The sequence below is a fragment of the Xenopus laevis genome, chromosome 5L (genome assembly GCF_017654675.1).
Source record: "Xenopus laevis strain J_2021 chromosome 5L, Xenopus_laevis_v10.1, whole genome shotgun sequence".
Classification (NCBI taxonomy): domain Eukaryota; kingdom Metazoa; phylum Chordata; class Amphibia; order Anura; family Pipidae; genus Xenopus; species Xenopus laevis.
The window spans coordinates 94306989-94322414 of record NC_054379.1 but is presented as its reverse complement, the minus strand read 5'-3'; the positions used below and the strand labels follow the sequence as shown (position 1 = coordinate 94322414).

General features: G+C 37.3%; 1 protein-coding gene across 1 annotated transcript in view; it reads right to left on the bottom strand.

Annotated features, from left to right (window-relative positions):
• The window catches only part of lca5.L (LCA5, lebercilin L homeolog), a 27868-nt gene extending 12523 nt beyond the window's left edge, over positions 1-15345 (bottom strand). The window contains exons 1-3 of the mRNA XM_018240600.2: positions 14992-15345; positions 9423-9800; positions 4247-4776 (exon numbers count right to left, since the gene is read on the bottom strand). Of these exons, the coding sequence (XP_018096089.1) occupies positions 4247-4776; positions 9423-9798 (906 nt within the window). The 5' untranslated portion in view covers positions 9799-9800; positions 14992-15345. The remainder of the gene's footprint in view (positions 1-4246; positions 4777-9422; positions 9801-14991) is intronic.
• Positions 15346-15426: the final 81 nt, after the last annotated feature.

Below are 15426 nucleotides of genomic sequence, written 5' to 3'. Positions count from 1 at the left end.
GAATATGTGTTTATCTAGTATAAGTAATTCTAAAACATGTAGTTTGTGCAACCATGTGCCTTGTGTGTCCATGTGTTAGAAATTACCGTGTTCTATTCATTTTCATTTATAAGAACAGCAAATGGGTTCAACAATCTATGCTAAAGCTTTATCATAGTTACTGACCAATATTTTTGAAGGCAGGTTCGTATTTCTTTAGGGAAAGTGTAGCAGGTAGTGTTAAGTTGCAAATGGACATTAAGATTTTTCTCTCTTTAACAACCAATTTTTGTGCGACCCAACAAATCAGTCAAATTATCGTGAGGTTAGTGGGCACTGATTATGCATCTAACAATTTTTCGCTCTGACATCGTTCAGAAAATCGATCGATCAATCAGGTTAGGATATGTTCATGGTTCACAGTGACATTTATCCATAGTCCAATTGTTTGCAGGGCCAAGCAGGCAGCTACTCACAGTTTCCTAGCTTCAACTAAAACGATATCGCTTGAAATAGTCTTCCTTGTTGATGGACAAATTGTATATTTAAAGGAACAGTTCAGTGTAAATATAAAACCTGGGTAAATAGGCTGTGGAAAATAAATAAAGTTTCTTATATAGCTAGTTAGCCAAAAATGTAATCTATAACGGCTGCAGTGAGTGGATGTCTAACAGAACAGAACACTACTTCCTGCTTTTCAGCTCTATAACTCTGAGTCAGCGACTTGAAGGGGGGCCACATGGGACATAACTGTTCAGTGAGTTTGCAATTGATCCTCAGCATTCAGCTCAGATTCAAAAGCAAATAGTTATGACCCATGTGCCCCCCCCAAGTCACTGATTGGTTACTGCCTGATAACAAATCAGTAGAAACCAAGAGAGCTGCAAAGCAGGAAGTAGTGTTCTGGCTATTACAGTATGTTAAACATCCAGTCACTCCAGCCTTTATACATTACATTTTTGGCTAATTAACTATACTGAATTTCTTTATTTTTTGCACAGCCTATCTATTTAACTAGTTTTTATTTTTATACTGAACAATTCCTTTAAACAATCTTTTCAAGATAAGCTTGGTCCTACAATAACAAAAAGATCTTTAAAAATCTTAACGTCTATGTCCACCTTTAGGTAATAGCTACTAAATTATAGAGATACACAAATAATGTATAAAGATGAGTGCGGTTTTCTGGTATATTTATTATACAGTCTCTTTCTGTGAAATGGCAGGCTACAGAATTGCCACTGTAAAACAGATATCCATTGTCTAGAGTTTCATGACATCACTAAAGAGAAATGCTAACTAACAGGTGCCTAGGAGAGTGCCCTAAGAGACTTTCTCTCAGTGCACTAAACACACTTAGTCTCTTGGCTTTGTGAGGAAGGCATGTTATGTTGCATAATTAACTAATGTAACAGAGCATCAATTAGATGACCCTGAGGTGTAGCTGAATAAAACATAGAAAAGCCTATGCTGCACTATCTAAAAAAAATGGAACTTCTAGTGCACTGTAGAGCTTACAAACATACCTAGTAACGTGTAATTAATCTTTAAAAACAACCATTCCTAGGTCCTAAAGAAACATACAGGCCCCTATACAGTTTCTACACAAAAGTATACATATAAATGTGATGGTAAACTAAATTTGCTACAAATTCAGGATGGAACTAGGGGAATGCAGAAGAGGCACTTGATTGGGGTGCAAGTATCTCCTGGCCCGGTTCTGGTAAAATTGGGCATACAAGTAAAGATCCACACATTTGGCAAGGTCACCAAATGAATGACTATTAACCTCATTTTACCACCCACATGGTGGGCTGAATTCTAGTCATTCAGTTGTTTGGTCCCTAGGGCAATAACCAAATCTAAATGGGATCTATGCAGACCCAGCCGACAAAAACTATCAGTGAGTGGATGCAGCCCTCATCCAACAGGATTTTCTAACCTCCAAGGCCTATGTTTCCTCTAAACTGCGAACACATACAATTTTTGAGGCAAGCGCACACAACAAATTGTGGTGTGCACAAACAATTGTGTGTGAAAACACAACATTTTAAATTTATTTTCACCCAAGCACACAGTTATTAAAAATGTGCACACAAGTTAAAATATGCGCACAAAAACTTTTTTGCGCACAACCTAAAAACAATTAGAGGGAACACTGGGCCAGATATCAGTAAAACAAAAAACAGGTTTAGCCTCATACAAACACCTATCAGCTATCTACTTAGTATGAAGGAGCCAAGGCAGCAGCTTATATTGGCCTGTGTATGGCAAGTTTAAGATTGTAATAACAAAAATATCATGCCAATGATTGAGAATCCATCGATGATACAGCTGTATTTCAGACAGGTATAGGTTTCTTCTGCCAAAGCATTCACAGGTGACTGCCCATAAACAGTAAGCCTATTAATATATGTAGCTCTGTATTGACATGAACTGTCATTGGTCACCTGCATGGGAGATTATCATCTCATGTACCAAGGTGGCAGAACATTTTTAGGCAATAATTGCCCATTCTGTGGTGCCTTCCATTCAATTAAAATTGAGCTGAGGTGGGCCGTGTGAGTTATGACCACTAAAAATTCAGCCATAACCCTTAAAGGAACAGTTCAGAGTAAAAATAAAAACTGGGTAAATAGGCTGTGCAAAATAAAAACGGGTTCTAATATAGTTAGTTAGCCAAAAATGTAATGTATTAAATAGGGATGCACCGAATCCACTTTTTCGGATTCGGCCGAACCCCCGAATCCTTCGTGAAAGATTCGGCCGACTACCGAACCAAATCCGAATTTGCATATGCAAATTAGGGGTGGTAAGGGGAAAACATTTTTTACTTCCTTGTTTTCTGACAAAAAGTCATGCAATTTCCCTCCCGCCCCTAATTTGCATATGCAAATTAGGATTCGGTTCGGCTGGGCAGAAGGATTCGGCCGAATCCGAATCCTGCTGAAAAAGGCCGAATCCTGGCCGAATCCCGAACCGAATCCTGGATTCGGTGCATCCCTAGTATTAAAGCTGGAGTGAGTGGATGTCTAACATAACAGAAGAGAACATAACTATTCAGCGAGTTTGCAATTGATCCTTATCATGCAGCTCAGCTTCAGAAGCAAACAGTTATGACCCATGTGCCCCCCCCTCAAGTCACTGGCTGGTTACTGCCTGGCAACCAATCATTGAAAAGCAAGAGTGCTTCAAAGCAGGAAGTAGTGTTTTGGCTATTATGTTACATATACAGTCACTCCAGCCTTTATACATTACATTTTTGGCTAACTAACTATATGAGAAACATTTTTTTATTTTGCACAGCCTGTTTATACAGTTTTTATTTTTATAAAAAAAAACCCAATTCCTTTAAAGGGTAAACTCACTGGCAATTAGGGCTTGTGCTGAACATACTTTTTGTCTATTTTTGTCTTTATCTACACAGGAGATTGAAGCTACTTCTACTCAATCTAGATAATTAACAGTATACAACCCCTCCCTTTACCCCTTGTTGTGGCTATTCTGTTAGTACAATAGCAGTTTTCAGGCAATTATTCAAGAAGTCCATTTTTCCTGCAGTATTTCATAGAGGGAGCAATTCAAAGGTATTTTGGATACTTTGTTACCCACACACAACGGGCAACAAAGCCTCCAATCTTCCAGTTCCCTAAGGGCTACAGCACATAGACACACACACACACTGGATGCGTTATCCAGAAACTCATTATCCAGAAAGCTCTGAATTACGGAAAGGCTGTCTCCCATAGACTCCATTTGATCTAAATAATTCAAATTCTTAAAAGGGATTTCCAATTTCTCTGTACTAATAAAACAGAACCTTGTACTTAATCCAAACTAAGATGTAATTAATCCTTATTGGAAGCAAAACCAGCCTATTGGGTTTATTTAATATTTAGATGATTTTCTAGTAGACTTAAGGTTTTTATATGGTCATGAAACTCCTCTGTAACTGATAATATCCTTATAATTTACAAGAGGGGGTACTTTATTCACTATATAATTTACAAGATATTCATTGCTTTTGTGTATTACATAGATATGCATAGACACACAATAACACACAGCACATAAATTAGCAAACCAACTCAAATACATAAACATACACATCTTTACCTATACCTATATTGAGTCAATGATTTAATTCTCACCAATCCAATGCATATTCCTCTGACCAAAGACTAGTTGGCTGTTTCCCTCACTAAACTAGCTGCTCATGCTCTCATCTTCCTACTGACTGTATTTATGCACAATATCACCAACATACCTTGACCCTTCTCTCCCGTTCATCCAGTTTGCCTTCTATAACATCTAGTTTTTTAGTTAGCTCTTCACGCTCAGCCAGGTTTCTGTTTTCAGAAAGCTGTTTTAACTTCTTTAAGGTGTTGTTTGTCCTGTACAGCTCCTCTTCAGCATCCTTAAGTCTCTTTTCTGTATTTCGTTCCCTCTCCTGGGATTTCCGTAAGCGATCTCTAAGTGTTCGAATCTCATTGTTGTGTCGGGATATAAGCTGTGAAATTTCATTCTCTGTGTCCTCAAACTTTGTCAGTGCTTTCTCTTGCCTAAACTGCAATCTTTTTAGAATTTTATTTTCATTTTGAAGCTCCATAACTTTGGCCTGGTGCTCAGTCAACTCATTTCGTAGCTCATTTATTTTCAATAGTCTAGCAGACAGAACTCTTTTGGTAACAAGATCTATGTCCTTTGAAGGAGACTCCTTGTTAAGGCTCTGTGAGTGAATCCCCCATTTTCCGTCTTTTTTATTTGATGGAAACTTAGACCCAACCTTTTTTAAACCTAAAAAATAAGCAACAAGAAAAGATGTTAAATCTAGCTCGTTATACATGTCAGCAATACAGTAGCACAGGCATGTTTTTATCATCCATGTGTACCTATAAGCAGCCTGTAACAGGTTAGAATGTGCATAGATCTGAAGAATGCTCTCTTACTTCCTTTTTTTTCAGGAGAACCTGAGTGTTCTAAATCTGCCTGAGTTTTTGTGTATTTTCACTTCTTTAGAGCTCTAAATAAAAAAAATGAAAAGTTGCTATTTTTCACGATACAGGGATTTATACCAGAAAAATATTTTATTTTACGCACACAAATTCAACCGATTTGGAAAGCATCAAGTGTCTTGAACAGTTTAATGGCCATTGTGCATAGGGTTACCAAAGTATCTAAAGTTTAGAGACCCAACAATTAAGTTAGTGCATAAAAACAAACCAAGAAATCACTTCAGCCACTTAATATATACTGTATATATATATATATATATAATAAGCAACATGTTTACAGCCTCTTTTGCGGAGTAAAAACACAATAACAATACGTTGACTCCCCCAAGACCTTGTATTTTTTTGGAAAGTACACATTCAGCTGAATCTAAAATGGGTAACCATGTCTTTCTATTCCAAACTACTGAGTCGCAATGCTTTGTCAGTTATGATGAAATACCTGAAAATCGCTTCAAAGCTTCAATTTTCTAGTATCTTATCTCCCACATAGCATTAGGTAACAAGAAAAAAAAACATCCTAAATATGAATGCCAGGGGTCCATTGAACAGTTTGATGCAGACTGTGCATAGAAATTACCAAAGAATATTTTCAGACCCTCTAAAATGAAGATTGCGCATACAAATTGTTCTGGAGGTCACTTGAAAAACCAAAACTTTTACAGCATTTTTGTGGGTCAAAACACAAAAAAATATGTTGACCTCCCAAAACCATAATTTTGAAAAGTACACATTCACGTGAATCCAAAATGGGTAACCATGTCTTTCTACTGCAAACTACAGAGTCCCAAAGTTTTCCCAAAATTGTCAGTTTTGATGAAATTTCTGAAAATCACCTCAAAGCTTCCACACATTCTGATAAATCCAAAATAAGTAAATATGTCTTTCTAATGACAGCCTAAACATAAATGCCAGGGGTCTACTAAACAGTTTGATGCCCAATATGCATAGATGTACCAACCTATGTGGCATAGAGACCCCAAATGGTTATATTGTACATAAAATTCAATGGGTAACAATGCGGTAATGGCAGGGCTCACCCAGCGCTTTCCACAGTGGCTTAACTACCGGGGAGCAGGGGGTGCGATTGGGGGGTGCGTCCCGCGCCAGGGCCCGCCCCCCTCTAGTTACGTCACTGGTGTTCCATCTCCTAGCCGACCGCTGCTCTCAGGATACGCCAGTCACTTCCAACCGGCTCCAACATGCATTCAAGAGCTCGCTGCGGAGCGCTGATCTGAATAATCCAGGAGACTGTATAATATCAATCAGGCTTTATTTCAACGCTTAAAATTACATGGAACGGAGGGGTATGTGAATCTCTCTAACGCATTTCGTGCCTACATCCTTGCCACTTTATCAGAGTGATTTGTGAACACCTGTGTCCATAGTTATATAGGTAAATGTTTGCATCTCATTAGTGAATTAAAGGCAACGTTCTGCTTGTGAATTACATAAAAAAGTGAATATAGTGATCAATTACCATAGACTGAAAGACATTCATCGTGGAGAAACTTATACATGCACTAATAAAAAATTGAATAAATAAAAGACTATCTTATCTTATATATCTATATATATATAGTGTCTATCCATATGTGTACTTAAGTGCATCAATGAATATGTGTATAAAAAACTGAATAATATGTTGTGTTACTATACATGTAAAAATAATATATGGTATGTGTTTATATAAGACAATGAAATAAATAGTGCATGATCATATAAAAAAATTCAGTTTTTTATACACATATTCATTGATGCACTTAAGTACACATATGGATAGATTAAATACGAAATTGTCCTTATAGTAGTCATCCGTGTGTTAAGTGCTTCTCAACGAGCCGCATTCCCTGTGTCAGATTGCATGGATTCCAAGTAAATCGAAAAATAGCCGGAGAGCACACCTTTATGTTTTAAAAGGTTTTCATTTTTATTTTGCAGACAATCCTGCACTGCAGGATTGTCTGCAAAATAAAAATGAAAACCTTTTAAAACATAAAGGTGTGCTCCACATATGGATAGACACTATATATATATATATATATGTAAGATAGTCTATTTATTCAATTTTTTATTAGTGCATATATAAGTTTCTCCACGATGAATGTCTTTCAGTCAATGGTAATTCACAAGCAGAATGTTGCCTTTAATTCACTAATGAGATGCAAACATTTACCTATTTAACTATGGACACAGGTGTTCACAAATCACTCTGATGAAGTGCCAAGGCTGTAGGCACGAAACGCGTTAGAGAGATTCACATACCCCTCCGTTCCATGTAATTTTAAGCGTTGAAATAAAGCCAGATTGATATTATACCATCTCCTGGATTATTCCGATCCGCAACGAGCTCTTGAATAGATGTACATAAAATTCCCACGGTCAAAAAACAAATAAAGAAATGCAGAATGCAATAAAATCACTAAAATGCAATAAAACAACTAAAATCAATGCTTTTTTTTTTTTTTTTACTTAGGGGCATATTTACTAAGGGTCGAATAGCGAGGGTTAATTAACGAAATTGCATATTGAAATTTGACGTTTTTTTTACTTCGAATCCTGCACTCGAGCTTAGTAAATGTGCCCCTTAGTGTAATAAACCATCAAAATCTTAGAATATTTTAGCTTGGCCAAATAAGTTGATGGACAGAAACAAGCAAGCAACACCTATACAGAACTGAAAATGCAATAAAATGGCTAAAAATGCACCAAAATCACCAACAATTTTATATAATCAGCGAAATAACATACAAAAGGTATAGCACAGTGTGGTTAATGAACACGCAATTTGCAATGGCAAAAAGTTTGCATGTGTGCAAGTATTTGTGAATGGTGTGAATGTGTGAGAAAAATGTATGTGAGAGTGTGTAAGTGTTTATTAGTGTGTGTAAAATAATTTTGTGTGTGCTACACTAACATGGGGGGGGATGCAGGCAGCAGCTCTATCTTTGCAGACGTTAAGACTGGACTGGAGGAAGAAGCCACTGCCAAGATCTGGGTCAGGGGTCGCTGCTCCTATGGGACCCCTGGGTGATCGTGCCCCACTTTTCCCCTGCTTAGCTTATTGCCTAGGGGCTTCTGATCGATCAGAAAAGGAGCGAGCAGCTTTGAAAGCCGCTCCTCCGTCCGAATGTGCTGCAGAATGTAGAATCTACATTCTGTGGCACTTAAAAGATTGAAGAGTATATTTTAGGGTGATTTCTGAAATAATAATTTTGCCTGATAAAAGAAAACATAATTCTAAGCAACTTTGCAATATACATTCATTACACATTTTGTATGTTTTTTAAGTTATTTGTATATGTATTGAAAGCAGTGCCTCTCTGTCCATTTCTATTCTCTGCCCTGATGGCTCAGACTGTTGATACAATGTAAGACAAGGCAGCTGATTAAAGGGGTGGTTCAACTTTAAGGTAACTTTTATTATGTTATAGAACGGTCAGTTCTAAGCAACTTTTTAATTGCTTTTCATTATTTATTTTTTTATATAGTTTTATAGTTTTTTGCCTTTTTCTTCTGACTCTTTGCAGCTTTCAAATGTCCGTCCCTGACTATCTTTTAAAAAAAAAAAATGCTCTGTAAGGCTACAAATGTATTGTTACTTTTTACTACTGATCCTTCTATTCAGGCCCTCACCTATTCATATTCCAGTCTCTTATTCAAATCAATGCATGGTTGCTAGGGCAATTTGGACCCTAGTTACAAGATCGGTTAAGATGCAAATTGAAGAGCTGCTAAATAACTCTAAAACCTTCAATAATAAAAAATGAAAACAAATTGCAAATTGTCTCAGAATATCACTCTCACCATCATACTAACAGTTATCTCAAAGGTGAACAACCCATTTAACAGACATATCTTGCAAAGTAACAACCAGGCGTTGCTGCTTTCAATGGCAAATATTTTTACAAACTGTAAATGCACTGAAATTTTTAATAAATGTGTATTGGAAAGTTGCTTAGAATTATGTATTCTTTTATTATTTTTTTATTTTGGGGTTGACTTGACCTTTTAATAATTTTTATTGTTGTGAGTGCGGATGCATTTTTGGACTATATTGTAAAAGACGGGACTTATAAATCAATTCACTATAATTTATCGTAGGCAGACATACTGACGTTTCGGCTGAACACCAGCCTTTCTCAAAGTAGTATATATTATATATATTATATATATATATATATATATATATATATATATATATATATATATATATATATATATATATATATATATATGTGTGTGTGTGTGTGTGTGCTAAACTGCAATAGCAACCAATATGGCCTTTGCTAACATTATTAGCACTTATATATTCATAAATAGGCCCTACAGTCTTACATTCTATACCTTTGTACTGCAAAACTGAAAATAAATCCACCCCAATCTCTGAAAAGAAATACGATATGCAAGTGAATGTATATAGATGCATACCATGGTTCTTTATAGGTGTAACTGATCTGATTTTATGGACCACTTTTTTGGCATAAGGAGATCTTGACTTAGTGGTTGGTGTTTGAGACTGGTCAGACCCATATGTTGCACTATCATAATCATCAGAATAATATGAATCACTATTTTTATCACAATCCGAGCTCCTGCTTTGGTTAAGATCGTGGCTGCTTGTTGTTCTTCCATGAACACCTATTTCAAGATCTACATTTTCCTTCACTTTGCTGTGCCCTCCTTTTTTAGCAATGTACGTTTGTGTGCTGCTCGTTTCTCTTGGGGGTTCTGGGCTCTCCCCAAAATGCTTGTTACTCTCTTCATTTCTAGAGTATGGGTTTCCGGTGCTCATGTCAACTCTCATTTCTGAAATGGACAAAAAAAGAAAAACAAATGTTTTTTCTTTATTTATTATTATTATAATTTTAAAATGAATGTTCATAAATAGAAAATATAAAAGCATGAAGTAACAAGGAAATAAACAAATAACAGCATGACAAAAGATATGATCCAGTGGTACATTTGAATTTTGGCGAGATCAAATTAAAAAAAAAATCTACACCCATCTTAAAAAACAACCCTGACTCATTTGTAAAATGGTAAAAATTAATGTAGAATTATAAGAATTTTTCTTCTTTTGTAAGTTAGCAAGTAGGGACAGAATAAAGAATATTTAACTGAGGCAGTGTAAATTTTCTGCATTTTACACAATTTTTTCTGGTACCATGAAAAATGTAAAATGGGGGTACTACTGTAATCTAAAACTCTAAGTTAAAAAAAAATAGCATTGCACTATTAAAGTTTATAAAATAAAATATAAATGGGTATAATTATGTAGTGACAATACAATCAGTGTAAAAAAAATGTGCTGCTGAAGGCTTTGGAGAAATGCCAGCATTGTTGCCTTGCAATACTTTCTCCTTAGGTTCCCCTCCATATCAAAGATACTGTGTTAGCTTATGTTCACTCCATATTTTGATGGCTTTTCTTCACTTAATTCTCATGATAATGCCTCTAAAGTTAAGAGGCATATGTAAGAAAAATTGATTACAAGCTCCAGTGAAGTCAAGACTGTCAATGATTAAACATTCTCTGCAAAAAAAAAAGCTGTTTAAAGAATGTGCCAATGTATTAAAGGGGCAGTTCACAAAACATATTTTCAAATGGTACACTCAAGGCTGTGGAGCTGATACATAAATCCTTGACCCCGACTTCTCATTTTATGGTACCGCCGACTCCTTTGTTTTTAAAGGAACAGTAGCACCAAAAACTGAAAGTGTATCAAAGTAATTAAAATATAATGTATTGTTGCTCTGCACTGGTAAAACTAGTGTGTTTGCTTCAGAAAGACTACTATAGTTTATATAAACAAGCTGCTGTGTATACTGTATATATAATTGAACCTGGAATATAGCTAGAATAGCTTTTAAATACAATCCACAATTAACTACTAAAGTATTGTTCTTAGAAACAGAATTGCTGTCATATCCACCTTAATAGAAGCTTTTAAATCTGATTATTTTCCGCGCTTGTCGGTACATTTTTGGCGCATCCGACTCCAGATACCCAAAATTGCTTCCGACTGACTCCGACTCCGCAGCTCTGGGTACACTACAAATAAATCTTGCCCAAAGCAAAAGTTTTGGGCCAGCCCACATATCACTAGTTGGGATGACTGCTACTACATAGGCCCAGTAATATGGAGCATAGAAGGTGAGCTAAAAACCAATAACTTATTCGTAAACTGTTAAATTAGACGATCATTAACTATGGTGAAAACACAAGAATTTTGCTTTACTTTTTAAATAGTATGCTATTTTACTCATTATGGGTTAGCGAGTTTTTTCTACATTTGTTCCAAAAATCCAGAGCCTCATTACTTCATTTACATTTGTAACCGTCTGTAATTCATCAAGTCAATTGTGTGATATTATTCCTATTTTCTTGTTTAGACAAACAAACTTCAAGTTTTAATTAGACATCCCTAACCTTCCTACTGCAAGGGGGATTGTAACCTTGAAGAAGAGAGTAAGAATTCATTGAAGGAATGGCTGTTACTGGCTTTATCATGCAGAATTAGCAAACAAGTTAAAAGTGTGTCTTTCCATCCCTTGTAAGTGGCTATGGACTGCTGTATCGCTCTGTATCTTTGTCTAGAAACCAGAATCCTGGTAACTGCCTCCTTCGCATTCTCCATTGAACATAAACTGAATAGAGAAGGCTCTTGTATGCTGCCCGTTTGGGTGTAAAATCAAGCTTGTCTGAATTAATACACTGGTGCTCCTGCACTCAGGAAAACTGCCTGGGAGGCCTCTTATCTCTCTCAGCTGTTGCTAGGTCACAGTCTCCCAAGGAACAAACTATCCAATACACTTCTACCAAAACAAACACACAGGGCTGAATAAATGGTGATATTTTCTAATAATGCAGTCTGTAACAAGCTGTGTTTGTAAATATCTAATCACAAAGAAACATGTGCTATTGATGTGAACAGTCATAGGTTTCTATAACAATTAGGGATGCACCAAATACAGGATTCGGTTTGGGATTCTGCCTTTTCAGCAGGATTTGGCCGAATCCAACTGCCTGGCTGAACCAAATCCAAAAAAAATCACATGACTTTTCATCACACAAACAAGAAAGTCAAAATTGTTCTAGCCATACGTTGAACTGGGTAAAGCAATTACTGACCCTAAGTCAGTGCAATACAGATATAGAGTGAACAGAATGTAGTTAAAATAAGGCTGGATAGGGTGCAGGTCACAGACCATTACAACATTTTTTTCAGCTTTTCTACCTCAACACTGGCTTTTCTGCCTGCCATTAGATGCATGGATTTTAACAAACCTCAAGCCATTAGGGAGATAATAATCCATCCCTGGATATTTTTTAAAGGGGCGGATTACCTTTAAGTTAACATTTTACATGTTATACAATTACCAATTCTAAGCAACTTTTCAATTGGTCTTCATTTTTAAAAATAGTTTTTAAATTATTTGCCTTCTTCTTCTGACTCTTTCCAGCTTTCAAACGGGGGTCACAGACCCAATCTAAAACAAATGCTCTGTAATGCTACACATTTTTTATTATTGCTCATTTTTGTTTTACTTGCCTTTCTATTAAGGCCCTCTCCTATTCATATCCCAGTCTCTTGTTCAAATCACTGTAAGGTTGCTAGGGTAATTTGGACCCTAGCAACCAGATTGCCGAAATTGCAAACTGGAGAGCTATTTAACACATACACACACCAACAGGTTTCTAGACAATAGTTGTGGTTCACGGAAGACCTCAATAGGAAAAACTGTGGTGAGCAGCAAGGGTTTGTTTGGATTAATACACACCATAGAGCCATACATGTACAAACATTGTCATCAGATATGAGGTTTCATGTGATAATGTGTTTGTGTGTCAAACAATCTGGGCAGATATTACAGTTCCATGGATACTGGTGGTTTCTGCAATCACACAAGTAGGGCTGTATAACTTTTCTTGTACGGCTAATACTGCAATAACAATAAACAATCTTTTTCAGAGAACGACAGCCTGAATAAAAACAGGACTGCTATCTTGGTGTGCATGGCCTGTCTGAAGACAGTTCCTTTCTAATAATGATAGTATCTGCAAGATACCAGTCTTTATAGTAATGACTACTGCCATTTATGCCAGTTTTAGGACTGTTTGTCTGGTATATGACAGTACCTGTATCAGTATGGCATTATGACATTAAAGGAGACATACTGTATATGATAAATAAAAAAACTATTTTGTGGGCAATAATGTATACTATATGGTGCTGGCCTGGTTTTACTTTTGGTAAGTTTTAGCATGTGATATTTCATTGGTTTTCATTATTTATTTTTTATAATTTTATAGAAATTTGCCTTTGTCTACTGAATCTTTGCAGCTTTCAAATGGGCGTCGCTGACCCCTTCTAAAAAGCAAATACTCTGTAAGGCTACAACTTTATTGTTATTGCTTCTTTCTACTACTCATCTTTCTATTCAGGCACTCTCCTATTCAAATTCCAGTCCCTTATTCAAATCGCTGCATGGTTGCTAGGGTAATTGGGACCATAGCTACCAGATTGCTTAAATTGCAAACAGTGTCAGACTGGCACGGCGGGACACTGGGGAAAAACCCGGTGGGTCCCGACCCTTAATGGGCCCCCGCCGGGCCAGTCCCCTCTCCCGATCGGATCCAACAAAAAAAAATAGGTGCGCACGGCACCTATTCACTGAGGAGCGCCTTCACGCATGCACGCTCGGTGCGGCATAGTAGGGGGCACATCACCGTAGGGGGGACGGAGGGGGCCCTGGACAGTAGTCCCGGTGGGCCCCCCAGTGCCACCCTGATTGCAATTTGAATAGCTGCTGAATAAAAAGCTCAATAACTCAAAAATCTTAAATAATTGAACAAATTGCAAATTGTCTCAGAATATCACTCTCTACATTATACTAAACTTTATCTCAAAGGTGAACAATCCCTTTAATTAGTTTTACTTTCTGCTTTTAATTTGCTTTTGAAGCATTTTAGCAGTATGTGAGTGGGCCATGGCAAAGTAGCAGCATGTGCAATTGGCATTTTCCTCACATACACAGAGGTACATACACTCTTACACTGAGGCACCTTCTGTTTGTATCCTGGAAGTGCTAAAGGTATAAGGACATAGAAAGATAGCCCTCTGTATAGCTGTACCCAACAGATATACCCGTAACATGCATATACGAGGTGGCAGAAACTACACAGTACAATCCCAAAGCACAATTTAAAGGAGAACTTTCTCAAAAATGAAAATTTAGTATAAGCTTCTTCATTCTGAAATAAAAAGCTTTCTAAATTCAATTAAAAATTCTGTATTTCTGAAATAATCAAGTTTATCTTCCCTATTCTTCTCTCAGCATCTGTTTCTCTTCATTCTGTCTTCATCTAGCAGTCGGGGGTCAGATGAATGATCCAATATATCTTATAGGGAGGGACTGATTCCAGTACAAATAAAATCGAATGCCTTTTGCACAAATTCTGCATGTAGAGAGACAGGATTTCTGGTGATTTGAATAGTGAGCTCAAATACATCTTCTAGGCAAAAGGAGCCCCCCATTACATATATTTTATCTGACACCCAACTCCTGAATGAAGGCAGAATGAGGAGAAACAGATGCTGATAGAGGAATCGTGAAGATAAAAGTTGATTATTTCAGAAACGGTACATTATTTTTAATTGATTGTATTTTGAAAGTTTCTTATTTCAGTATGCTGGAGCTACTATTACATTTTTATTTTGTGCAACAGTTCCCATTTAACTTCTGGGCTGAATAAGCAGCCAGAGCCGTTAATACATGAGAATCATACAGAGTGCTGAGCTACACCAGCCTTTCCCCTCACTACTACCATGCATATACAGCAGTGAGCACTGTCATGGTGATGCACAAGGCAATTCATTTGAAAGTGCACACAACTGCTGGACATGGCAACAACAGCAAAGAAGCAATATCATTGAGCTACACAAGCCATGGAAGTAAAGGAAAGATAACTGGGCCCCAGTGCTGCCATTACTTACAGTCACAGAGCTGGAGGAAGAGGCTAAAAACACCTTTATGACCATCCTGTGCCAGTGTGCCAGCCGGCCAGCAAGGACACGAGATCTTCTTACATCAGGTGTGACAGATGCTCCCTGGGATGGTGCAGCTTATCCTGTAACCCTGCTGCGGGGGATCCTGATTACTGTGTGCCGTCTGTCTGGGATGCAAACTGAATCCCACACCGGGAAACTCCCCCTCCAGCAGCTTTAGCAGCTTCCACTACAATCACTAACGCGCTACAATTCCCCCTGCCTCCAGCAGCCGTCAAAGCTCCTCCCAGGCCAGGATAGGGAGGAGATGGCAGCAAAGGACTCTGGGTCTTACAGTTTTTCTTCATTCGGAGAACTGTAGCCTATTATATGCGTCTGTGGGACAGAAGGGACGCCTGGAAAAAAATAGGGATTGGGGAGGTC